This window comes from Rhinopithecus roxellana, chromosome 12 (genome assembly GCF_007565055.1).
Source record: "Rhinopithecus roxellana isolate Shanxi Qingling chromosome 12, ASM756505v1, whole genome shotgun sequence".
Taxonomy (NCBI): Eukaryota; Metazoa; Chordata; class Mammalia; order Primates; family Cercopithecidae; genus Rhinopithecus; species Rhinopithecus roxellana.
The window spans coordinates 67920101-67947148 of NC_044560.1; the positions used below are offsets into that span (position 1 = coordinate 67920101).

The following is a 27048-nucleotide window of genomic DNA, read 5'->3' on the forward strand; positions in this document are numbered from 1 at the left end:
AGCACATTTTCAAAGTCTTTGAAATCAGGCAATTCAGAGTATCAGTAACAGAATCATAACTTCTTGTCCTACTTAAATTCTATCATATTGTATTGATTTTGATTTGATTGTGTTATACTTGAACATGTAATATTAAAACCTTATTTTCAAATCTAAAAATAGGAATGATATCTTGCAGAGTTGTTTTCAGGATTAAAGATGATTCATATACTTATAGCAATATTAGGCCCCAAATTGATATTCAACGAATAGCAACAACAGTAATTATTAATATTAAGACTGTGTAGACCAGAGGTGAATATGGTTCTCCTCTTTTCAAAGGAAGTAAATTTTAAATAAGATCAATTTTATTGGGCTCAAATTCCACTTTTTCTGTTATATAATTCTCACAAAAAATAAAATGAAAACTCTTTTTTACCCCCAATGGGATAGTAGCAATATATGTGCTAGTAAGGTAAAAATGTGAAAGAAATAATTACAGTCTTTTTAAATGTAAAAGCATTTTAAGAACCAGTACTTTGGCCAGACATGGTGGCTCACTCCTGTAATTCCAGCACTTTGAGAGGCCAGGTGGGGGGATCACCTGCGGCCAGGAGTTCAAGACCAGCCTGGCCAACATGGCGAAACCCCATCTCTACTAAAAACACAAAAATTAGCAGGGTATGGTGGCACACGCCTGTAATCCTAGCTACTCGGGAGGCTGAGGCAGGAGATTTGCTTGAACCCAGGAGGTGGAGGTTGCAGTGAGTCGAGATCACGCCACTACACTCCAGCTTGGATGACAGAGACTCTACCTCAAAAAAAAAAAAAAAAAAAAAAAAAAAAAAAAAAAAAAATAGAAGAACCAGTACTTTATGATGTTGTCAAGAAAAGAAATGAGATGTATTTCATATAAGTCTAATGCCTCTTAAAATAAATGTAACACATATAACTTAATTATTTCATAAGGTAAACTTTGGTCATGTATACCAAAAATTTTTAAATAATTCATTTCTAGAACTTGAAAACAATTCATATATTACCCATGGTATTATCTGACAAAAACATTGGCAGAAAATACATCTTATTAGCCTTCCATAATTTTACTAACACATTTGGAAAACAGGAAATCTCAGAATATTACTAAAATGGCTAAAGTATTTAGTTTCCTATTACATTTCAAGAAATTTATAAACAATTTGCGCAAATTACTAAGTCTATAGACCACCGAAATAGCAAGCAACTACATAATAGGCACAACATCATTCAAACTATCTTTGAGACTTCCAGTTATTGGCCTATTTTATTTTGGGGCATTTTATGACCATAGTTTGTTTTCATTTTTGTCCTTCACTATAATATAAAATATTATGATGTTAAAAACCTTTATAGAACAGCTATTTTCAAGAAAACCACTTATGGAAAATTACTTATACGATACCTACTCGTGGCCCCAGTTCCCCAAAAGGTCCAGTTAGTCCTTCCTCTCCCTTAAAAACAAAAATCAGAACATATTATGGCCTAAAATGGGTATTTAAAAATGTAAACTCTTATTTTGTCTATTTATTCTAAAATGTGAGGCTCATTCTGAGATGTAATGAAAATAATGCTGTTATTTTCTTGTACTTTGAACTCCATCACTCCACAACACTTTAGTTTTTTGTGTGAACCTGGTGCATTCTTGTAAGGACCAAAAACTATATGGGTAGATAGAGACTGAAGATGAATATAGAAAAAAAATTAAAAGCTTTTATTCATAATTCTCTAAGAGAAAAAAAAGCAGTAAGTGTTTTTACTCCATTTACAGACATATTTACTGAATATACTGATTTACCTTTAAAAAATAGTTGATTGCTTTCTGAATAATATATACAGACCTCCCTAGAATCATATAGTATATATTATTTATTTGGTAAACATTTTGCTCAATTCACAATTCAATTAAAATATAATTTATTGGTTCAAAAATATTAAGTAGTCACAAATAGTAAATATAAATTCTAATATATATGAGTGAGATTCTGGGTTCAGATTCTTCAGACATTCCATTGGAGACTACTAACATAAATCATTTAATGAATTCAGAACACTGTAAAATGATTCTAAATTCTATTCTATAACTGGCAAAATAAAGTGTTAACTTGAAGGCTGAGCACAGTGGCTCATGCCTGTAATCCCAGCACTCTGGGACTTTTAGGTGGGAGGACTGCTTGAGGCCAGAAGTAGGCCAACTTGGCTAATATAGCAAAACTGTGTCTTTACAAAAAATACAAAAATTAGCCAGGCTAATGGTGGTGCACCTGTACTCCCAGCTACTTGGGAGGTTGAGGTAGGAGGATTGCTGGAGCCCAGGAGGTCGAGGCTACAGTGAGCCAAGATTGCACCACTGCACTCCATCCTGGGAAAGAGAGCGAGACTCTGTCTGAATAAATAAATAAAATGGTAACTGTAAATCTGATGGTGTTTAAGCAAAAACTGAAGGCCCACAATAAATAAAAAGGGAAACTTTTAACTAAAAGCCTTGCTGAAGCTGACTGGATATCACTTCTTCCATACCTGAGTTCCTTTGAGACCAGGAGGTCCAGGAGGCCCTCTATGTCCGAGGAGTCCCTATAAAAGCAATATAAATGCACACAATAGAAATTTTAGATCAACTGAGATTTTGATAAATCAGCATTAATGTGGAGATGGACAATACTCTTTGAAACCATTCATTTCCCATTAAGAAGTTCTCAAAATGGGTGGCAATATAGACAAGCAGAAAACAACAAGCCATCCAAAAACATAGGACAAACTTATTTTTAAACAGTAAGTTAATATTCAAATAATCTGCACAGTATTTTATTCTTCAACCTCCAGACACCTTTTCAGAAAAAGTATTTCTAAAATGGAAGCAATGGGGCCAATTGTTAAACTGATAAGAGTAAAATAAACAGAGTGTTCACAAAGTCTGAAAACAGATGGAAGAAACAAAGAGTGTTTTAATACCTATTAAGAGATCTGCAGAGTCTGGAACTCAGTTATTTGTTAGTTGAAGAACGCATTAGTTCTTCATTACTCATTAGTTGAAGAATATTCCTCAACTTATTTCCCTTTTTGCTACAAGATGACAAAAAGAGAAGAGGAATTTGCAGAAGAAAGTGAGTGTGAATTTGACTAGAAATTTCAAGACTAAAAGAGTATTTTGTTAAACAAAATACATGTTGTTAAAAATCAATTGCTCTCTGAGTGAAAACCCTTTCAAAGTAACTATTTTTAAAAAGTCATATCAGAAAACAGTATACAACGTCTATTCAACATGGCCACATTTTCTTAATAAGTTCTGTTCTCCTAACTACGCAAGATGCCAGCAAAGTTCCAAGTCTCTTTTTAGAATTATAGTTTGAATGATTGCTTTTAGTCATTTTATAACCATTAAAAAGTTTTATCTAATTTTTAACTGTACTTACATAATTTTTAAATAACTACACCAAAGAGCAAATCTATTAGGTGACTTTGATCTTGTTCTGAAATGCAGCAGAGTGACAAACTACATGGGAATCTTTCCTTCATGTTATATTTTACTCTATATTTGCTGTACTTTAACACAATAAAAACAAAACTCTCTGTCAGTTTAAAAGTCTATAATATAGTATTGTAAGCTTATTACATAAATAGCACCATTCAAGAAACTGTATTACTTTAGGCAATAACCTAACTTTTAAATTCAGCTTTCTTATTTTTAAAAGTAAGATATGGATTAGATTATGGAAATGGGCACATTGTGTCTCATACCAGTCCAATATATGTTAATCCTTTTACAGGCAAAAGCACCCTAATTTTCCTTAAGGAAAAACTCTCTTCACTCTTCGTGCATGTTGTTTGAGGGGAGGTGACTCTACCTCCGACTGCAACTATGAACATGTGACAGAGATCTAAGTCAGTCGGTGTATTGTACATCCCCAGAAAAAAATGACTGGTCCAGGAATGAGTAAGGGACCCAACTCAGCCCAACTGAAGCACATTTCAAACTTCAGTGGCACTGCTGGGAATAGCATTAAAAATGAGGTAAAACTGAACAGTGGGAAACCATCCAGGGGACAGCCTGAGAATGAAATCAATGAATTAACAAATGGAGAGAGTTGGAGTGACTGGGCTCTTCTGATATTGTTTAGGGTCCTGAATTCAGTTGTGATTGAATCCCTGAACTTTTCATGTATTTATGTAAGCCTGTTTAAGCCAGGTTTCCACCCCTTACAACTGAAATAATCCTGATTTGATACAATGATTTCAAACTGCCTTAAATATCTGAAAATGCTCTTTTAGAATTCAAAGTGAAAGATTTTAAGTGTCTACACTGACTGGAGGTACAGAATTAGAATGCTGTGGTATTTGAATTCTACCACCTGTCAGCTAGTTTAATCACTTAATTCATCTGTTTGTTCATTTTTCATCTGACATTTTATTAATTTTCTACTGTGTATAAGGCTCAATTAACAGCACAATATTAGGCCCTAAGTATACAATTATCAGTTAGACAGAGTCCCTGTTTCCAATGAATTCATCATTTATTATGGGAGATGGTCCTTTAAAATAAAACTTACTACATTAAGAGTTGTAATAGAAGTAGAGGTATATGCAAAGTATAAATAAGATTTTAGAAAAAGGAGCAAAATCCTTTCTGGGAGGATTAGAATATTTTTAATATATGAAAATAATTTTGTATTGAGTTATAATAGGCTAATAAAAACTTGTAAATAAAAATAAGCATACAATAAAAAATTATAAACAACTTCTGGGGCTCAAAAGGCTCTAAGAACATACAATATTAAGATTAGGGTGTGCACGAAAGAAACAGGCTCAGCTCCATATCCAGAGTGTAACCTGGAGAGGGTTGACTGGTTAAAGGGAATGAGGTCCCCTTAACTCTCTCATTGAAACTATTTACTTGGGATGGAACCACTTATCCAGGACCAGAAATAATCCTTTCAGTGAAGCAGGCAAATCTAGGCTACTTTTTCTCTCTTCTTTCAAAACCAAAATTATAATCTTAAAGGAAAAATAAAAGTTGGGTTAAGAGAAAAAATCTAGTTATATGCCATTTACAAGAAACACACCTAAAATATAAAATATGCAAGGCATTTACCAGCCCAAAAGAGCTGATGTAATGACATCATTATTAGATCTAGCAGACTTGAAGGTAAACTACATTATTTAAGTGTGTAACTAAATAATGATTAAAGGTTATATTCATCAAGAAGAGATAAAAAGCATCAATTTTTGTGCATCTAATAACATGAATTCCAAGTATAAAAAGTGAAAATTGATGAATATGTAAATAGAGTTGGGCAAATCCACTATTACAGAGAGAAATTTCAAGACACTTTTCTCCATAAGTCAAGCAGATAAAGACCACAAGAATAGAGAAAACTTAAACACTAATATTAACAAACTTGATCTAATGGTCATCTATAGAATACTGAATCCTTAAATAGGAATTTACATAGTTTACAGGCGCACCTGGAGCATTTGTGCAAACCAACCGCAAGAAAGACCATACGCGTTTATCAGCAGTAGTATCAATTTAAAAAATTATAGTATATCTATATAGTGGGTTATACTATACAATGTAAATTAAAAATGAACCTATAATTATATGTATCAACCTGGATTAAGATGAAAAGACAAAATTGAATGGAAGAAGAAAGTCACTGAAAAATATGTATAGTAGAATTCCATTTACATGAATTTACAAAACACTCAAAGCACCAGATATTGTAGGAGTATATATAGATGGTAAAAGCATGGCCAAAAGAATAGTTACCTCTAAATGCAGAGATGGAGGAGGTAGACACAATTAGAGAGAGACACACAAGGGGCTTCCAACTTTCTGTTTAATATCCTTTATAGGGTTTGTTTTATCATTATTGTTTAAGCTGTGCACATATGTTTCATATTTATCATTTGTTAAACACAAATTGTAAAAAAGTTAAACTGTGCAAAACTGGAAGTAGAGTACAGATTTGAATTCCAGTTCTGCAGTTTACTAGAGATGTAAACTATTTCTTAATCCGTAGAATCATGTTACCATCAGCATCGTAAGGTTGCTGTAGGAATAAACAAAATGATACCTAGAATATAACAGGAACTTCATTAATACCAGTTTCCTTTCTCCTTTTATATCAGAAATTAATTAGTAGACATTTCTCAAAGGGAGACATACAAATGGCCAATAAATAAATGAAAACATGTTTAACATCGCTAGTCATCAGGGAAATGCAAATCAAAACCGGAATGAGATATCATCTCATTAGAATGATCACTATTAAAAAGACAGAAAATAACAAATACTGGTGAGAATGCAGAGAAAGGGTGATGTATCGGTGGGAATGTAAATCAATACAGCTAATATGAAAAAAAGTATGGAGTCACCTCAAAAAAATAAAAATAGAACTATCATATGATTTAGCAATCCCACTGCTGAGTATATATCCCAAAGAAAGAAAGTCAGTATATCAGAGACAGAATCTGCATTCTTATGTTTATTGCAGTGCTACTCACAATAGCCAAGATACAGAATCAACCTAAGGATCCACCAACAGATGACTGGATAAAGAAAATGTAGTATATTATACACAATGGAATATTATTCCACCATAAGAAGAATGAAATCCTATATTTGCAACAACAAGGATAGAATGGGAGGATATTATATTAAGTGAAATAAGCTAGACACAGAAAGACAAATGTTGCATGTTCCAACTCATATGTGGAAGCTAAAAATATTGATTTCATGGAGATAGAGAATAAATTGAATGGTGGTTAGCAGAGGCTGGGAATGGTAGTAGGGAAGGGACTTCCACTTGGACAGACAGAACAGTGTGTGGAGACTCACACCACGGACTTTGGTTCTAAGAACCACTACAGTAAATTCCCAGGAAAACTTAAGGATTTCATAGATCCTTTGACAGAAGTGGCACACTGCTACAAATTCTGTGAAGCAGGCAAAAAACCGTGAGTTCCCAAGTGTGTGAGGGCAAACACCTGCCTCCGGAAACACATCCCCACTGGGGACCCTGAAAATCCGGATTACAGGAGAAGGATTTAACCTTACCTAGAGCTGAAACTGATTTAGCGTGAAATATAAAATTAGAAGCAGCAGCAGGAGGAGCATTGTAGGCACTCCCATTCTCCAGGTCAAGCCAAGGGAAGCCATGCCTGACTATATCTCACTAGGGCCCTCAGGGAAGGCAGCCAGCAGAATCTGGGAGGGATCACAGGCTGAAAAAAGATTCCAACTGAACTTTGTAATAATTTTGACTGAAGCAAGCTCTCTTGAGCAGAATCTGGGGGTGAACCGGAACTGTTGCAGAGAGTAGCGCAGGAGCCAAGGCCAACAGTGTTTGAAGGCAAGGATAGGCGAGGCCTGAAAGCCTTGCTTGCTTTCTCAGCAGGGAAGCTTATAGCCTGGGGCAAGGTCTGAATGCTGAGCACAGGCTACCTGGAGACACACTCAGTGCTGCTAGTGGGGCACATTGTCAAGGGCAAAACCAGCCTCACCAACTGCATGGGAGCTGGGTAAGACCTAATGCTACCAGTTTTCCCCTACTTCCTTGATGACAGAGGGTATTATGGAACAAAATGCCCTCTGGAACATAACCCCACTGGCCCAAGAACCATACCCCCTCCCCCACAGGAGTGCGGCAATCTCTGCCCAAAGACAGTCTGAGCTCAGACTGGCCTAACCCTGCTCCCACCTGATGGTACTTCTCTACCCACCTTAGCAGCCAATTATAAAAGACATAAACTCTTGGGCGCTTTATGGCCTTGCCCATCACCTGAGAAACCTAAATACTTATTCTGGCCAACTTAGGGTAAGCTTATATCCTCCTTCTACGACTGCAGCTGGTGCTCTCTTGAAAGCAATACCTCCTGACTGGAGGCCAACCAACTCAGGATATTATGGCAACTCATGACAAAATAACCCTACTCCAATGAAGGAGAAAACAATAGCTAATTTCACTGACTGCAACATCCTGGCTAACCAGAGGTCCTGAGTCTGTCCACATGACAACTTCACTGCTAGCATAACCAGCATTCGAGAAAGTCAGCATGTGAAACATATCTACAACCAAGGACTCTCACATTCTACCTCACTCCCCTGTCACCTCCACCAGAGTAGGTGCTGGTATCGACAGCTGAGAGGCCTGAAGATGGATCACATCACAGCGCACTTTGCAGACAATCTCCAACACCAGCCTGGAGCCTGGTAGCCCTGTTGTGTGGCCAGACCGAGAAGAGCAATAACAATCACTGCAGTCCCACTCTCAAGAAGTCCCATTCCTAGAAGAAGTGGGAGAGCACCATATCAAGGGATCACCCTGTGGGACAAATTAATCTGAACAGCAATCCTTGAGTTCCAGATCTTTCCACTGAAACAGTCTATCCAAATGAGAAGGAACCAGAAAAGTAATTCTGGTAATATGACAAAATAAGGTTCTATTATACCCCCAAAGACCACACTAGCTCCCCAGCAATGGATCCAAACCAAGAAGAAATCTCTGATTGCCAGATAAAGAATTCAGAGGATTGATTATTAAGCTACTCAAGGAGATACCAGAGAAAGGTGAAAACCAACTTAAAGAAGTTTAAAAAAACAAATACAGGCTATAGATGAAAAATTCTCCAGAGAAACAGATATCATAAAAATATAATCACAACTTCTGGAAATGAAAGACAAACTCAGAGAAATACAAAATGCACTGGAAAGTATCAACGATAGACTAGGACAGGTAGAAGAAAGAACCTCAGAGCTCAAACACAAGGCTTCCTAATTAATTCAATCAGACAAAGACAAAGAAAAAAACAAGAACAACAAAAAAGAACAAAGCCTCCACAAATTTTGGGATGATGTTAAATGCCAAACCTAAGAATAATTGGTGTTCCTGAGGCAGAAGAGAAATCTAAAACTTCAGAAAACTTATGTTAGGGAATAATCGAGGAAAACCTCCATGGCCTTGCTAGAGATAGAGACATCCAAATATAAGAAGATCAAAGAACACCTGGAAAATTCATCACAAAAAGATCACCACCTAGGTGCGTAATCATCAGGTTCTCTAAAGTCAAGATGAAGGAAAGAATCATAAGAGTTGTGAGGCAAAAGCATCAGGTAGCCTATAAAGGAAAACATATCAGATTTACAGCAGATTTCTCAGCAGAAACCCTACAAGCCAGAAGGGACTGGGGTCCTATCTTTAGCTTCCTCAAACAAAATAATTACCAATCAAGAATTCTGAATCCAGAAAAATTAAGCTTCATAAACGAAAGAGGTAAAGTCATTTTCAGACAAACATGTGAAGAGTATTCGCCACTACCAAGTCAGCACTACAAGAACTGCTAAAATGAGTTCTAAATCTTGAAACAAGCCTTAAAATACACCAGAATAGAACCTTCTTCAAGCATAAATCTCACAAGACCTATAAAACAACAACAACACACACACACACACACACAAAGCCACAGGGTATTCAGGCAACAACTAACACGAAGAATAAAATGGTGCCTCACATCTCAATATTAACATTGAATGTAAATAGCCTAAATGCTCCACTTATGGCAGAATTAAAAAAAAAATCCATCAATTAAGTATCTGCTGTCTTCAAGAGGCTCACGTAACACAAAAGGACTCAAATAGACTTAAGGTAAAAGGGTGGAAAAAGCTACGTCATGCAAATGGAAACCAAAAGCGAGCAGGAGTAGCTATTCTTATTTCAGACAAAACAGACTTTAAATCAATAACAGTTAAAAAAAGACAAAGAGGGACATTATATAACGATAAAAGGATCAGTCCAACAGGAAAATGTCATAATCCTAAATATATATGCACCTAACACTGGAGCTTCCAAATTTATGAAACAATTATTACTAGACCTAAGAAATGAGGTAGATGGCAACACAATAATAGTGGAAGACGTCAATATTTTACTGACAGCACTAGGCAGGTCGTCAAGACAGAAAGTCAACAAAGAAATCGTGGACTTCATCTATGCCCTAGAACAAATGAACTTAAAAGATGTTTACAAAAGATTCTACCCAACAACTGCAGAATAGACATTCTTTTCATCAGCATATAGAACATTCTCCAAGATAGATCATATGAGAGGCTGCAAAACAAGTCTCAATAAATTTAAGAAAATAGAAATTTTGTCACATATCCTCTCAGACCACAGTGGAATAAAACTGGAAATTAACTCCAAAAGGATCCCTCAAAACCATACAAATACATGAAAATTAAATCATCTGCTCCTGAATGATCTCTGGGTCAACAATTAAATCACGATGGAAATTAAAAATTTATTTGAACTAAACAATAATAGTGACACAACCTATGAAAACCGCTGGGATACAGCAAAAGCAATAGCAAGAGGAAAGTTCATAGCATTAAATGCCTACATCAAAAGGTCTGGAAAAGCACAAATAGACAATTTAAGGTCACACCTCAAGGAAGTAGAGAAACAAGAAAAAATCAAACCCAAACCCAGCAGAATAAAAGAAATAATAAAGATCAGATCAGAATTAAATTAAATTGAAACAAAAAATACAAAGATAAATGAAACAAAAAGCTGGTTATTTGAAGGATAAATCAAATTGATAGGTAATTACTGGGATTAACAAAGAAAAGTAGTGAGAAGATCCAAATAAGGTCAATAGAAACGAAATGGGAGATATTACAACTGATACTACAGAAATACAAAAGATCATTCAACCTACCATGAACACCTTTATGTACACAAACTAGAGTATGTAGAGGAGATGTATAAATTTCTGGAAGTATACAACCCTCCTAGATTAAACCAGGAAGAAACAGAAACTCTGAACAGACTAATAACAAACAGAAAGATAGAAATGGTAATTTAAAAACTGCCAACAAAAAACAGTCCAGGACCAGAGAGATTCACAGCTAAATTCTATCAGACATTCAAAGAAGAATTGGTACCAATCCTATTGACACTATTCCAAAAGACAGAGAAAGAGGGGATCCTCCCTAAATCATTCTATTAAGCCAGCATCACCTTAATACCAAAACCAGGAAAGGACATAATAAAAAAGAAAAACTACAGAACAATATCTCTGATGAACATAGATGCAAAAATCCTCAACAAAATACTAGCTAACCAAATCTAACAGCTTATCAAAAATATAATACACAATGATCAAGTGGGTTTCATACCAGAAATGCAGGGATGGTTTAACATATGCAAGTCAATAAATGTGATACATCACATAAACAGATATTAAAAACAAAAATTATATGATCTTTCAATAGTTGCAGAAAAAGCATTTGAGAAAATTCAGCATCCTTTTATGATTAAAACCCTCAGCAAAATTGGCATAGAAGAAACATATCTCAAGGTAATAAAAGCCATCTATGACAAACCCGCAGTGAACATTATGCTGAAGGGGGAAAAGTTAAAAGCATTCCCACTGAGAACTGGAACAAGACAAGGATGCCGACTTTCACCACTGCTATTCAACATTGTACTGGTAGTCCTAGACAGAGCAATCAGACAAGAGAAAGAAATAAAGGGCATTTAAATCAGTAAAGAGGAAGTCAAACCATTGCTGTTTGCTGATGATATGATCGTATACCTACAAAATCCTAAAGTCTCACTCAAAAAGCTCCTAGCTCTGATAAATAGATTCTGTAAAGTTTCAGGATACAAAATCAATGTAGACAAATCAGTAGCACTGCTATACACCAACAACGACCAAGCTGAGAATAAAAATCCAGAACTCAACCCCTTTTACAACAGCTACAAAAACAAACAAACAAACAAACCCCCCCCCCCCCCAAAAAAAAACAACTTAGAAATATACCTAACCGGCCAGGCGCGGTGGCTCAAGCCTGTAATCCCAGCACTTTGGGAGGCCGAGACGGGCGGATCACGAGGTCAGGAGATCGAGACCATCCTGGCTAACACGGTGAAACCCCGTCTCTACTAAAAAATACACAAAACTAGCCGGGCGACGTGGCGGGCGCCTGTAGTCCCAGCTACTTGGGAGGCTGAGACAGGAGAATGGCTTAAACCCAGGAGGCGGGGCTTGCAGTGAGCTGAGATCCGGCCACTGCACTCCAGCCTGGGCAGCAGAGCGAGACTCCCTCTCAAAAAAAAAAAAAAAAAGAAAAAGAAAAACTACAAAACACTGCTGAAAGAAATCATAGATGACACAAACAAATGGAAACATATTCCATGCTCACGAACAGGCAGAATAAATATTGTGAAAATGATCATACGGCCAAAAGCAATCTACAAATTCAATGCAATTCCCATCAAAATACCATCATCATTCTCTGTAGAATTAGAAAACACAATACTAAATTCATTTGGAACCAAAAAAGACCTGGAATAGCCAAAGCAAGACTAAGCAAAAAGAACAAATCTGGAGCATCACATTACCTGACTTCAAGCTATACTACAAGGCTGTAGTTACCAAACCAGCATGGTACTGGTATAAAACTAGGCACATAGATCAATGGGCTAGAAATAAGAACCCAGAAATAAAGCCAAATATTTTCAGCTAACTAATCTTTAACAAAGCAAACAAAAACATAAAGTGGAGAAAAAAGAACACTCTATTCAACAAATGATGCTGGGATAACCGCAAGCCACATGTGAAAGAATAAAGCTGGATCCTCATTTCTCACCTTACACAAAAAATCACCTCAAGATGGATCAAAGACTTAAATCTAAGACCTGAAACAATAATATTCTAGAAGACAACACTGGAAAAAATTCTTCTAGACATTGACTTAGGCAAGGAAGTCATGAACAATAACCCAAAAGCAAATGCAACAAAAAGAAAAACAAATAGATGGGACTTAATTAAACTAAAAAGCTTCTGCACACTTAGAGAAAAAAACAGAGTGAAAAGTCAACCTGTGTAATGGAAAGCAATATTTTCAAATCATGTATCTGATATGGGGTTAATATTCAAAATCTGTAAAACACTCCTATAACTCAATAGCAAAAACCAAAGTACTGGGCTAAAAATTGGAGAAAGGACTTTGGATTGTTTACGTCAATGTAAACAGGATAAAAACTGGATATTTATATCTTGTTGATATAAACAGGATATTTGCACTGCTATGTTCATCGCAGCTTTATTCACAATAGCCAAGAGGTCTCAACAATCCAAATGTTCATTGATAGATGAATGAGTAAAGAAAATGTGGTATATACAAACAATGGAATATTATTCAGCCATTAAAAGAAGAAAATCCTGTCATATGTTACAAGATGGATGAGCCTTGATGACATTATGTGAAATAAGTCAAATAAGCCAGTCATAAAAGAACAAATGCATAATTCCACCTATATGCACTATGTAAAGTAGCTAAACTCATAGAAGCCAAAAGTAGGATGCTAATTGCCAGTGGCTGTGGGGAGAAGGGCAATGGGAAGCTGCTGTTCACTAAGTGTAGAATTTCAGTCTGTAAAATGAAAAATGTCTACAGATCTGTTGTACAACAGTTTGCACACATTTTAAGTGTTATAATACCATAAACAAATTAGTAAAACAAATTTACTAAGGGGGTGTAATTCATGTTATATGCTTGTTGTTATTTAAACCCTTTAATTTTCTATTTAAGATCTGTCACAATCTGCTTCCTACCTTTTTTTTTTTTAAAGTCAGGTAGGTTTACTTCTGCTCTCCATTCCAGTGTTCACTTTGCAGCTCTTGCACAGAATCTCTCATCCCTCAGCTCTACTTGGCCTAATCCAATCAATCTGACTAAAATCCCAACTTCTCTATTTTCTCAGAAAAATGACCATACAGATTATCCTCTCCTCTGAACTCCTTCCTACTCACTTATCATATGTTGCCTAGTTGTTGTGCTTTTTACCTTTTCACTTATGAAGGACTCATGTTTCCAGAGAATTACAAGTTCCTAACAAAAAGAAGACCATGTTTTAATTTTGTTTCTGAGTCACTGCTTAAACACAGTACCCTGCCCATTGTACAAACTCAATAAATATTTCTTAGCTGACTAAATGCTACCTGGAGAATAAATGTCTTATATAAGAAATCTGTGTATAAAATCTTGGTATAGCCTCTATAGAATGTAAACCTTCAGGACTGGATCAAAGTAATCTTAGAAAACTGTGTAGAGTAATACATCTTCCTCTTACCAAGTTAGCTTACCTCTCTACAGATAAATACATGACATATTGTAATAATTCAGTGCAAGAACTATTTCCATATATTATGCAACATAATCCCACAAATAGTAAGCTTTCTATAAAAACTTATCAGGTCTGCTATGCAAGAGACAATAACAGCCTCTTTTAGAATCCCTAATTCCATAGCCAAAGTAAAAACACAAACCTTTATAGCAACAAATTATTCCTCTGCTTACTGGAGAATAGAGAATATTTATTTGCTACTCTTACGTTCTGCAGTAAGCAGCAAAGGATCTGGTTTTGCTAATACGGGATTCTTGAAAGCAGATTCCCAAATTGTGTAGCTCTCAAAAAGGCTTACTGATGTATGTTCTGTAGCTTAATACAAATATACAGACACATACAAATCCACAACTATAATTAACACAAGTTTCCATTCCTACTTTGAGGTTTTTAGTGAACTGGCAGAAAATGAACAGAAAATAAAAGCCTTCTTTATTGCTGTGCCAAATTGCTCTGGAAAGAACCCAAGTTGTTTGCAAATAGGGTAACCATGTATTTCACATACAGTGCACATGATTTTCTTGATGACCACATTGTATAGCCTCAACAGAGCTTTAGCAATTTTTATTTCCATTTTCCACACAAGACATGTATATAAAAATGAAAGAAGTTTCAAGATGCTTGCTTCTATGACACAGTACACCCAGCTAAATAAACACATCATGTTAACAGGGTCAGTATGTTTGGTTGTTTTTTCCCTTTGTTTCTAGAAACAATTTCAAGAAAAATGAGAAGGACCAAGAAGATGTACAAAACCAGATCCTTCTCAATCTACAGAACAGAAAATTATATTATTATTTTCTTGTTCTTTTGATAAAATCATCCCAGGATATTCTTTTAAAATTCAGTGATGTGTATAACATCAATTAGTCTCATGATGTTGGTACTAATGACTCCATGAACTCATGTTTATTGAATAAACTTAGATAATGGTTGAATTTCCAGTGGGTAGTAATTACTACCATTGTTGTTCATTAAAATGTCTAGCCTTCAAGTCTTTTGCCCCAGTTTTGACATTCTAATTTTAAGACTAAAAGAAGTAGTGATAAGAAAGTTCTAAAGATCACCATTATAAAAGAAAATTAAATAGGTCAGTTGGCTTCATTCAGTTCTCCGACACTTAAACTTCAAGAGAAACAAAATTCCCAAACTGAAGAGAATTTTGAAAGTTCTCTGGTTCTTCACCTAGTATGATATGCACACTTAAAAACGTTAAGTTCTATTATTACTTCCACCTGAAGTACCTATTTTCCAGTTTCCCAGGAGAGACTCTATTGTTCAATTATCTAGGCTCTCAGAGCACTTCACCAACTCTTTTATATAGAACTTCTTATATTTCTTCTTCTTATTATTTTTTATCTCTCCCACTAAATTGTAACCTCATCTGGAGGAGGGAAAAGAGTTTAGAAATCTTTATAATCCCACATTTACTACTTGGTCTAACACAGAAGAAACTCAATAAAGCTTGAATAAATAAGTGATTGAATGAAAGGATAAATAAATGTATTTATATGATGTATAAAGTTCAAGTTCCTATGTATGCACCAGGTGAAGGGCTAAAGTTGGCAGGAAAAATCCTCAACTCCATTCTCTACACTATTTGTCTCTCTCAACTTCCTTCATGCTTCTATTTCTGCTTTTCAGCCTGGTTTACTATGAACTATTAATTATTTCTACCTCCAGATGTCAAATGGGTACCTCAAACTAAATATAACCAGAATCAAATATCTTATCGTCCCCATCCTCCAAAACTGCTCCTCTTCCTGGGTTGCCTATTTAAGTTCAATGACATCAGCAACCCAAGTCAAAGACTGCTTTATCTTTGACTTCTCTTTCTTCTATCACCTTCTGTTAATCAGTTACCTAGTTGTTTTGTTTTTATATCCAAAACAGCTTTTAACTAAAGTCATTCAATTAATCATCCATTCAACCACTATTCACTGAGTTATTTATATGTGCTATCCATATTATTCTAGTTATTATGATGTATATAAAATCAATTAATCTTTTCTCTCAAAAAGTCTAATAGATAAGCACATCAGAAGTTATAATTCATAAAGATAAGTGCTTGATAGATTTCTTTTTCAGGAATATAGGAAAAGGATATCCCAATTAGATTTGGGAGGAACAGAAAAAGCTTCCCGGACATGTTATATGTGATGTGTAGGTATTAGCTAGATGAGGAAGGGCACAGGAATATATATATCCAGACAAAATGAATGGCATGTAAGAAGCTGTGAGATTTGAGTAAGCAGGGCATGGTTTGGCACTCTAAACAGTTTGGCTAAAGTGATGCTTTTGGAAGAGTGATGGTGGATATGACTATATAACTATAGAATTATAGAGAGACGGTTTTGTCACAAAGAACATTGTATAAAAAGTAGAAAAAGTACGAGCCTTAACATGGGAGGTGTGGAGGTCATGAAGGATTTAAGCAAAAGAGTGACATGATGAGATCTATACTTTAAAAGATTATTCCATCTGCAGCTTGAAGGTAGATAGGAAGAAATGCCAGATTGGAGGCAGGAAGAACAACTACTGGAGGACTATTACACTATCCTGGTGAAAAATAAAGGGTGCCTAACTACAAGATTGGCAGTGAGAATGATTTTAAGGGTAAAGGGGAAATTTCTATCAAAGGAGAAATTGGGATAAAGGTGATAATAGATGGCATGAGGTCATTGAAGAGTCAGGAGAGGATGTGATGCAAAACATATGTGGAACTTGAAGAGGTGAGTGAATACTTCAATGGAGACAGAAAGGAAGGGGAAAAGATCCCTGCATGTAGGTATAAGTTTGTACGTGGCAGATGGTGTTGCCTGATAAACTACAGGATGCTCAGTTAAATTTGAAATTCAGATCAACAACAAATAACTTCTATTATAAACATTTTCCAAATATAGCACCTCCATCTTTTCACAAGTTTCTTTTTCCTGAATGCCATACATCCCACTTGTCCGCTTCACAAATTCCTACTCACTCATGTAGGCTCAAGTGCTATTTTCCCTGCAAAACATAATTTGACTTCCCTGACCCTGTGCTCTCACAGTATTGCTGATTATATATTATTCATTATGATTATTATTAATGTTTTCCTGAATATCTTTCTCTAGATTTTAAGTTTCTTGAAAACAGGGAATGGGACTCTTTTTTTTTCCTTGAAAATAGGAATCTTTGTAGCCTTATGGTCTAGCACAATGGCTGCCATGAGAGGCAGCCAATATCTGCTGAATGAATGTCCTGTTTCAAATCTGTATTATTTATTGCCTATTTTTCCTGTCTTCAGTTTCTCCCCTCTTTAAACCATCCTCCAAACTGATATAAGAGGTATCTTTTAAAAATATAACCATCAAAGATACTTCACTACTCAAATATCTTTGATTACTTCATGATGCCCGTCTGATAAAGTAGAAACTCTTCGGCATGGTACTGAATGCTCTACATAAGTTAATATCAAAGCTAAGGGTATAAGAGCTCAGACTTTGAAATCATATCTGGGTTAGAATTCTGGCTATGTAGCTTAAAGTTATGTGACTGAGTGAATAACTTAATCATCTGTAAAATAGGAATAACTACCTCATAATGCTGTTGCCAAAATTAAATGAGATAATGACTATAAATGAGATAATGTCTATAAAGCATTTACTAGAGTACTGTGCTGCTCAACATTAAGAACACTAACAAATATAGCTATTATCAAGATCCTTTCCAGCTTCATCTCCTGTCATTTTGCCTCTCTCTGCTCCCATTGATACCTCCATAGCAGCTACATTTCATAACTTGCCAGTTCTCCCAACTTCAGGCTATTTCATCCTTACATGTGAATTCATAATGCTTTATTTGCTTACAATGCCCATTCCACATCAGCTTGCATGGCAAATCGTGGTATTTAAAATTTTGCTAAGGATTTCCTAGTATACACACAAAACAGTAAATTTGTGTATATACCATAGTGTTAAACAAAATCTGTGCTGGGGAAAGGTCTAGAATGTTGCTTTAAAATGGTTAGATTAAAAGCATTGTTGAAATAATAAATTAGTGTGTGAGTCTTCAAGATGAGTTTGAATAATGGTAATAAGCTAATAATTGTGGTTTCACTTGTAAGTTGAAAATGCTTAGGTTTCTTCAGGTACTTGTGTTATGTAGAGGTTCATGGACACCATAGTCTTTCTTGTATTTTAATGAGTGGATATCTTATGTCCCTAAAGGGTTTTAGTGGTCAGGAAATTCTCATCTATTTATTTATTTTCAGCCATTTATACACTATGGCTTTTTAGAGTATTTTCCCCGATCTCTTCCAAAAAAACCCTTCTGGGTGATTTTGCAAATATTGTCACCCTTAATCTCAGTTTATACCAAATTAGAAAAATCATTTGCAACTATCTGAAACCTAAAGTTTATTAAATGTACCTGAGACAGCTTAAAAATATCCAGAAATGTTCTGATATTTCTAAAATATTTTTCCCATTTATTGAGAATTGGGATCTCTAGATAACCATAATTATTTAGTCTCTCTCTTCTTCTTCTTCTTAATTTTACCTTTGGTCCTTCAGGGCCGTTTTGTCCAGGAATCCCAATATCTCCTGGAAAACCCTAGAGAATATAAAAATGTAGAGAGTTTATTCCACAGAAAATTACTTTAAATCCATATAGCATATAAAATTCCCTTTGCTATTCCTCCATACCCAGGTTAAAGCAATTTATACTCCTCAAAAATTCAATATTGAAGATTAAGTTAGGCAGTTGTTTAACATTGGAATATAAAACTTACAAAGTGTACTAAAATAGAATTTACTTCATCAGTTATTCACAAACAATCCTGAGGCCCTCTAGTTCAGTTTAAGAGAGTAGAAGTCTTAGTCCAAAATCATCCACAATGTGGAAATAAGGCAAAAAGCTATATGACATATTCTTTCAACATCATATGGGATATAGGGCTACCAAAGATTAGGTGAATGTACTTTGTTGGACTCATTGTTTACTAACTACACGTTAACTTATAGATTTTTGTTAGGTAGAGATGCAAACAACTTCTATCTGATAAAAAAAAAAAAAAAAAACAGCACCCAAAATTATGGCTTAATATACAGAATTAATCAGTTTTGTATCTAACTAAACTGTCTCATTCTAACATCCCCATATTTAATTGTCTATAAATACTTAAGTCCTCAAAGATTCTACAAACCATTATCTTACAGGTTCCATCATTAATTAATAAGTTGCATAAAATCTTTGACCTGTGTTTACTTTAAATTTGCACGAGAATAATGATTTTACTTTTTTGGAAATTATATTAGCAGTCTAAAATACTTGGCTCAAGAAATGAAAAACAAAACAAAAAAGAAATGGATTACAGTGTTAAATACAATCTGTGCTGGGAAAAGGCCTACAATGTTGCTTTAAAAGTATCAGATTAAAATTCTTGCTGAAATAGAGTGTGATTCATCAAATTATGATTCAATAATTGTAATAAGCTAGTAATTGTGTTTTCATTTTATTGATTTTGTCATAGGTTACTTTCCACTGACACTAGTGAAGGAAAAAAGTAAAAGAAGTATATGAATCAGCATCTTTAAAAGTAAATAAAGCTGAAATTAAAATGTGAACATCCACAAGAAAAGGTAGTTCAGTGAAGGGATAAGTTGTAATGGGAATAAAAAATATGAAGTAAGATGGAACAGCAAGGTTGTTTCTGGGATATTCATTCTGGAAAGAAAAACAAATAAGAAGATAATTATACCAACGTATCCAGTCTGGATTAGGACATGAATGCCTCGACTCAGATTTAAAGCTTGGGTTCTGTGAGGAAAAATATAATTTGGGGACCTTTCTGACAAAAGAAAAATCAGTGGCAACAGAAAGATAATCACAAGATCAGATTTCTGAATGTTCTGGAATAGTTTAACACAGATATGTTTAATAAAAACTTGTTGATTGCTTTACTAATCAAAGAAAGTCAGGCTCACCTATGCTATTATTTGTATATGAGGCAGTATTTTAAAACCTAGATTCTTTTCCTGATAATTTTACACCCTTTCTCTAGAACATACCTTTTGTTAGTATGTTTTTTTTGAGGGGGGAGAAATTCTTGTGGACTTGAATCAAGACACTTCTAGTTCCTGCTGTAACACTAGCTAGTCTAAAATTGAACTTATTACCTTCTCCATTATGTTCCTCCCTCATCCTCTGTTCACTATTTGAGTGAATGTCACCTTGAGGTAATCCACCAGTTTCTAAGCCAAAAATCATATGCTTTGAATACTTTCAAATTTTTTATATACTCTGAATACTTATTTTTCCCTCTCCACCACCACCATCACCACCACCACCTTCCAATCATTTACTAAGCTCCATCCATTACATCTCCTAATTCGCTGTCGGTCTGAACCACTTTTCTACAAACCTCCCTCCACAACCCTAGGGCAAGTCACTTTCTCTGTTTTCCTGTTACTTATTCATGTTCCTATCCCCTATAAAATGCATCTTCACTCTGTAGCCAGACTGATCATTCTATGGAATCTGAGCATGCCACTTTGTTATTGGCCTCAGAATAGAATCCAAATTCTTTAATACACAGTTCACGGGGTCGCTCGTGAGTCGGTGGTCTCTATTTATCTCTCTTCTTTACCCTCTTCCACACAGCACTTCAGTCACTGAATAATTTTCATATTCTCATAATATACACCCTCTTTCACTTCTGGGCTTTTGTATACACTGTTTCCCCCACCTTGAATAATGTTTCCTTAAGTTTCCTCACCTAGAACACTTATGTTTGAACTAGAAGACTGAATAATATTTTCATTACAAACTTTTATTTGACTTCCATACCTTGAATTAGGTTGCTTCTATGACCTCTCACACCATCCTGGGGCCTTACAAGGTCCCTTAATGTAGTGTTTTGGCTTGTTTTGTTTTCCTAATCAGATTGTAAACTCTTTGAGTGCAGTTTTATGTTATTCACTTCCATATTCTCTGCAACCAATACAACGCCTGATACACAGTAAGTGCTTAAAAAATGCTTTGCCATTGTTGTTGTTGCTGTTGAATGACTGATTTGTTTTTCTTTTCTTTTCTTCTTTTTTTTTTTTTTTGAAAGAAAGTACATGTTTCTTGGCTAGTTTTAGCCCCTCAGTACTGTTTTTCAGTCAATTTAGCGTATTTATTCATAGCATCTGCATGGATAAATTAATAAATCCTGTCCGTCCTCCAGATAAGCCTGGAACATGCTGTCACAGCGGTCCCCAACGTTTTTGGCACCAGTTTCATGGAAGACAATTTTTCCATAACATTGGGGTGTGGAGGATAGTTTCAGGATGAAATTGTTCTGCTTCAGATCATCAGGCATTAAGACTCTCAAACGGAGCATGCAGCCTAGATCCCTCACATGTGCAGTTCATAACAGGGTTTGTGCTCCTATGAGACTCTAATGCTGCCACCGATCTGACAGGAGGTGAAGCTCAGGCAGTGATGCTTGCTCACCTGCCACTCACTTCCTGGTGTGCAGCCCAATTCCTAACAGGCCACAAACCAGTACAGGTCCACAGCCCAGGCGTTGGGGGTCCCTGCAATATCATGCCAGAAAGCAAGAAAGATATCAAGGTATCAAAACTAGAGTCATATTAAAAACACTTAGTAGGTGCTTGAAGAGGATCCCCTCAGCCAGATACGGGACTATATGAACTTCAACAAGGATACAGTGGATTGAAACACATCAAATATGTTTAAATTTATAGGTTCATAATGACACAACAACAAAAACTGTCCACATTCAAAGGATGAAAGGAGGCTAACTCATTATCTTGAAACATGATAAACAAAGGTGAAGAATCAAGCATTTATTCTGCCTTAGTGTACCACTAGTAACCAAATAGTAGATGAGGGGATGTATTCCAGCAAGTGAAAAAGAAATAAGAGGATTAAAAAAATCTCCATTTTGCAATGCCACAAATAATCTACTTTATCTAGGCGCTGAGCGTCAACTAGTACTAACATCACACGCACATAAAGAGATCACCAGACATTATGTGCTTCCTGAAAAAAGAACAGAATACCACTGATTGTCTTGCCAAAAACAAACCTGAACATGACAAGGTCTCTATATGTGACTACCAATTTGCAGGAAACACACAGGACCAAGAAACAAGCAGAACTACACCATGAGACTATAATCAGCAAAATCCAGACTGTGGGAATCTCTACAGATTAAATGATTGGGGAGCTTTGACAACTAAATTTTAAGGGGGAAAACAGGGAATAGAGAGAGAATTTGTAGAGTGAAAGACATAGCAAATGAAACAAATAAGCCTAAACTATAGTTTTTAAGGATGCACACTTTTGTGATAAACTATGTTTTAAAAAGAAGGACTGCTTACTTTTGGGAGGAGAGCTGGGCTTGTGGTTTCATGAGGCACATAATGGCTTCGATAGTTATGGCAGTTTTACTCTTGACCTGTGTGGCAGTTACAAGAGTCTGTCTTATAATTGTTTGTGATATACATTTGTTTTGTAAAGTTTTATGTGTCTATGTTTTACTTTACAATAAAATGGTAAGAAAAAAATTGTTGGGGTGACTTCTGGGTAAACATGCAATGCTGAATACATGTGTGAATCTCTGCTCCTGAAGACTTCATTAAAGTATCAGTGGAGAAATATTAAAAAGACAAAGTGGTAAGGTCAAGGATAATAGAAGAAAAAGATGTCAACACAGCTGATCTCATAGTATAGTCATACAAGCTGAATATTTTAAAATTAAACCCTTATTGAAAAGCTAACAAATATACAAGCACCAATTATTAAAAGAAGGAGAAAGATCTTTATTTCCTTCCCACATAGGAGAGTTCAGAACCTTGGCCAAAGAAACTTTTCATTATTTTAAAAATTCATACCTAGGTTACTATCAAGTAAAGCTCTTGCCTTTTAAATAATACATTTCAATATATTAAAACTAGAGTTAACTATCAACTGAACTTTAATGATAACATATATATAAAGGAAACCTTTTTTTTAAACACATGAATTTAGTGCTCAAAATATAATCAAATGACATGGACATCTTTGCCAAGTAGCAAAATTTCAGAAAGCTTACAGATTGAAAGATAAAAAGCACATCATCAGAGTCCATACTTTTCATTTTTAGAAGCTACATTAGCATGAAACGATACAGGAAGAAAAGTAAAAACAAAAATCTGATAAAGATGCTCTAATTCATTTTTATAAATTTAAAATAATTTAGAAAACATTAATCAGTCCAAACATTTTCTCTCACAATGTGTTTTACTACCTCAGTTAAGTCATCCCATCACAATTTAAAATATAATACCTTAGTGAAGGAAAGGAACAGCAGTCTGGCTTCTGGTGCCTCTTAATAGAACTAGTCTGACCACCAGTTTTTACCAAGAAGCAGAAAAAAGAAGTAGTTTTAAAAATAATAAGTGAAAATATGTCTTCTGTTTTCAGACCCTTCACATCTGTTTGCTATACTGAGAAGAGTGACTCAGCATTCTCTCCAGTAAAAACAAAGTTTTATTATTCTATAATCACTAGAGGCTGGAGACTAATTCACATGCATTTTTTTTAAAGCAAAACCTGGGAACCGAAGCACTAGCAGATTCCATTTGTTTCCTGGGAAATCATAAAAGTAAAATATTATCATTCTTATTTGGCAGTAGCCAGAAGCTTGGAAGCTAGAGTGTCCTAATAGAATATATTATATTATGTGCACATACATTGAGCACTTGAATAGTTTTCCAATAGAAGTGTTAAAGTCTCTGCTTTCTATTGAAATATATAGTCCCTCAAGTTAAAAAATGGGAAGTGGATAAACTTATACACTTATACACAAACTAATTACAGTATATCCATAAAATGAACAGCCCGGATGTGGCAACCTAGACGAATCTCAAATGTCTTATGCTAAGTGAAAGAAGCCAGACCAAAAAAAAAAAAAGAGTACACACTATATGAGTCAGTTTATATAAAGACTTTAGAAAATTCCAATTAATTTAGAGTAACACAAAGCAGATCAGAAGTGGCACGGAAAGCGAGAATACAAGAGGGACAAAAATAAGGTATTATATAAAAAGTGAACAAATAAATTACTGAGTTTGACAGATATATTCATTATCTTGATCTTGGTGATGGTTTCACAGGTTATACATATGTCAAAAATCATCAAATTGTAAAATTTAAATACAGGCAGCTTATTATATGTCAATTATACCTCAAAAAGCCTATAAAAAGAAAGGTATTTAGTACTGGGTATTTTAGATAATCTTATGCTTTGGGGTAGGCAACATTTTTTAAGGGTTTAAAGATCTTTAGAGAGAATATATAATTTATTAGTTGAACTAGTTTTCAGATAAAATCAGTGTTGCTCAGATTTTGGCTTGTTTTAGAGGTAATAACATGTTAAATTATAATAACAGCTTTAAAACAAATTATATATTTTGGAAAATTGAAACTTTTCTGATATTTTGCAAGGTAGCTTTAAGATATCCTGTTGTTATAGATAAGAGTGACACTTGGACCATTTAACTCTCATGGAAAACTTCAATTATTGATTTAATATCCACTGTGCTTTAAATATACAAGAACACAGCACAGTTTGGCTTAAATGTATCTTCTGAGTAGTTTATAAGTCTGAACAAAGTAGAGATGAATATAGCCCTTGGAAAAACAATCATTAAAAAAGGCTAAAAGATAAAATTAATAAAGGCAACATGTAAATTATGAATTCTCGAGGGCAAAGTTATGCAAAGCCTTGGCTAGTGTTGTGAATGTATAGTACATTCAATAAACATTTGATGGTCTGAATTGACGACCAAATTAAAAACAAATTCTATCTGAATAATAACTTCTTCAGTTAGGCAGTTTCAAAGTTATCCTGAAAAAAGAACTAGCCTAGCTTCTAAAGACAGGACTGAAATTTTACATATTCAAACAAGTAAGAATGTATCCAGAGGGAGAAAGGTTTTGTAAGAGGATAATTTGGTCTGAGACAAGGATCCGGCTTACAGTCACAAGGTTTTGTTTTCTAACATTTAGGGAAGCACATGTCATGTCAGTAATATGATGAGTCCAGATAGGAAAGTAATAATAAAAAAGAAAAACATTAAAATAGCCTTTACTGAGTGAGAATAACCTATCCAGAAGTTAATGCCAAAAAAAATTTCAAAAGGCAAATGTAATACATTCACTTTCCCAGTAATCTATAGAAACTAAACTTTAGCACTGGGAGGCATGCAAACTGTAAATGAAGGAACTATTCTATCTTCTGAGGAAACCACAAGCAGAAAATACAGTTTCTTGAAAATGCAAACTAATCCATCTAGGTATCTGTCTCTCCTTCATTTTCTTTTGCTGTTTTAGATCTAAAAGCCATGAAAACCAGGTATTTTCCATCACGATACTGCTGAGAAATTTAGTGATTATTGCTATTCACATATTTTCCCTTCTGTAATTCTATGTTTTTGGGCAGAAAATATAGCACAGATCAATTCCATATGTGCAGCATCCTGAAAACTCAACAGAGAAAATCCACAAAACTACAATGACAATAAAATTCCTTATGACAAAACATACATTCTGTGTTCCAAATAAGACTTTTGTTTAGATAGTATTTACAGTATTTTTTTAAAGAGATTGAGTCTTGCTCTGTCAATTAAGCTGGAGTACAGTGGCATGATCACAGGTGTGCGCCACCACGTTCAGCTAATTAAAAAAAATTTTTTTTCTTTTTTTTTAGAGATGTGATCTCATTTTGTTGCCCAGGCTGGTCTTGAACTCCTGGACTCAAGTGATACTCTTGCTTCAGACTCCCAAGCAGCTAAGATTAGAGATACAAGCGATCTGTGCCCAGATATTCACAGTATTTTTAGTATCACTTTTAAAGGAAACTACAAAGTCAACTGGAAAGTCTACTTTTAGTCTAAAGTCCACATAAAATTATAGTTAAGTTATAATTAAAAAATAAACGATTCTGGCCATTATTTGATATTTAGGTTTGGATAATCTATAGTGACAAAAAGCAGATCCCCTCATGGTAGCCCGAGGAGGAAGGGGGAAGGAGAGGCAGAAAAGGATTACAAATGTAAACAAGAAAATTTGGGGGTTTGATGGGTGTGTTCACTATCCTGATTTTGTTAAGTGATATGGTTTGGGTCTGTGTCCCTGCCCAAATCTCATGTCAAATTGTAATCCCCAGTGTTGGAGGTAGGGCGTGGTGGGAGGTGACTGAATCATGGGGTCGGATTTCACCCTCAGTGTTGCTCTCATGATACTGAGTGCTTGCATGATTTGGTTGTTTAAAAGTGTGTGGCACCTCTCCCTCTCTCTCTTCCTCCTGCTCAGGCGATGTAAGATGTGTCTGCTTCCCCTTCACTTTCCACCATGGTTGTTAAGTTTCTTGGGGCCTCCCCAGCCATGTTTCCTGTACAGCCTGTAGAACCACGAGCCAATTAAACCTCTTTTCTTTATAAATTACTCCGTCTCAGGTATTTCTTTATAGCAGTGCAAGAAAGATGAACACAGTGATGGTTTTACAATTTATATATATGTCAAAAGTTATCACATTTTACCACATATAACTGTTACATGTTAACTGTACCTCTATAAAGCTGTAACAAAAAAAGGTAATTGGTATTAGGTGTTTTAGATGTTTCTTTTTGGTAGGCAACAGTTGGTAATAATTTGAAGATCTTTAGAGAGAAAATAGAAATTATTCATTGAACTTGTCCCCAGATAAAAATCAGTGGAGCTCAGATTTTGAATTGTTTGAAAGTAACAGCATAACCATTATTTAATGCATATTTTTGGCTAAGTATAATTTTAGGTACTCAATATCTAT

General features: G+C 35.1%; 1 protein-coding gene across 1 annotated transcript in view; it reads right to left on the bottom strand.

Annotated features, from left to right (window-relative positions):
- COL24A1 (collagen type XXIV alpha 1 chain) overlaps positions 1-27048 on the bottom strand; it is a 388303-nt gene that overhangs the window by 208845 nt on the left and 152410 nt on the right. Inside the window, exons 20-22 of the mRNA XM_030912579.1 lie at positions 18744-18797; positions 2536-2589; positions 1425-1469 (exon numbers count right to left, since the gene is read on the bottom strand). Coding sequence (XP_030768439.1) covers positions 1425-1469; positions 2536-2589; positions 18744-18797 — 153 coding nt within the window. The remainder of the gene's footprint in view (positions 1-1424; positions 1470-2535; positions 2590-18743; positions 18798-27048) is intronic.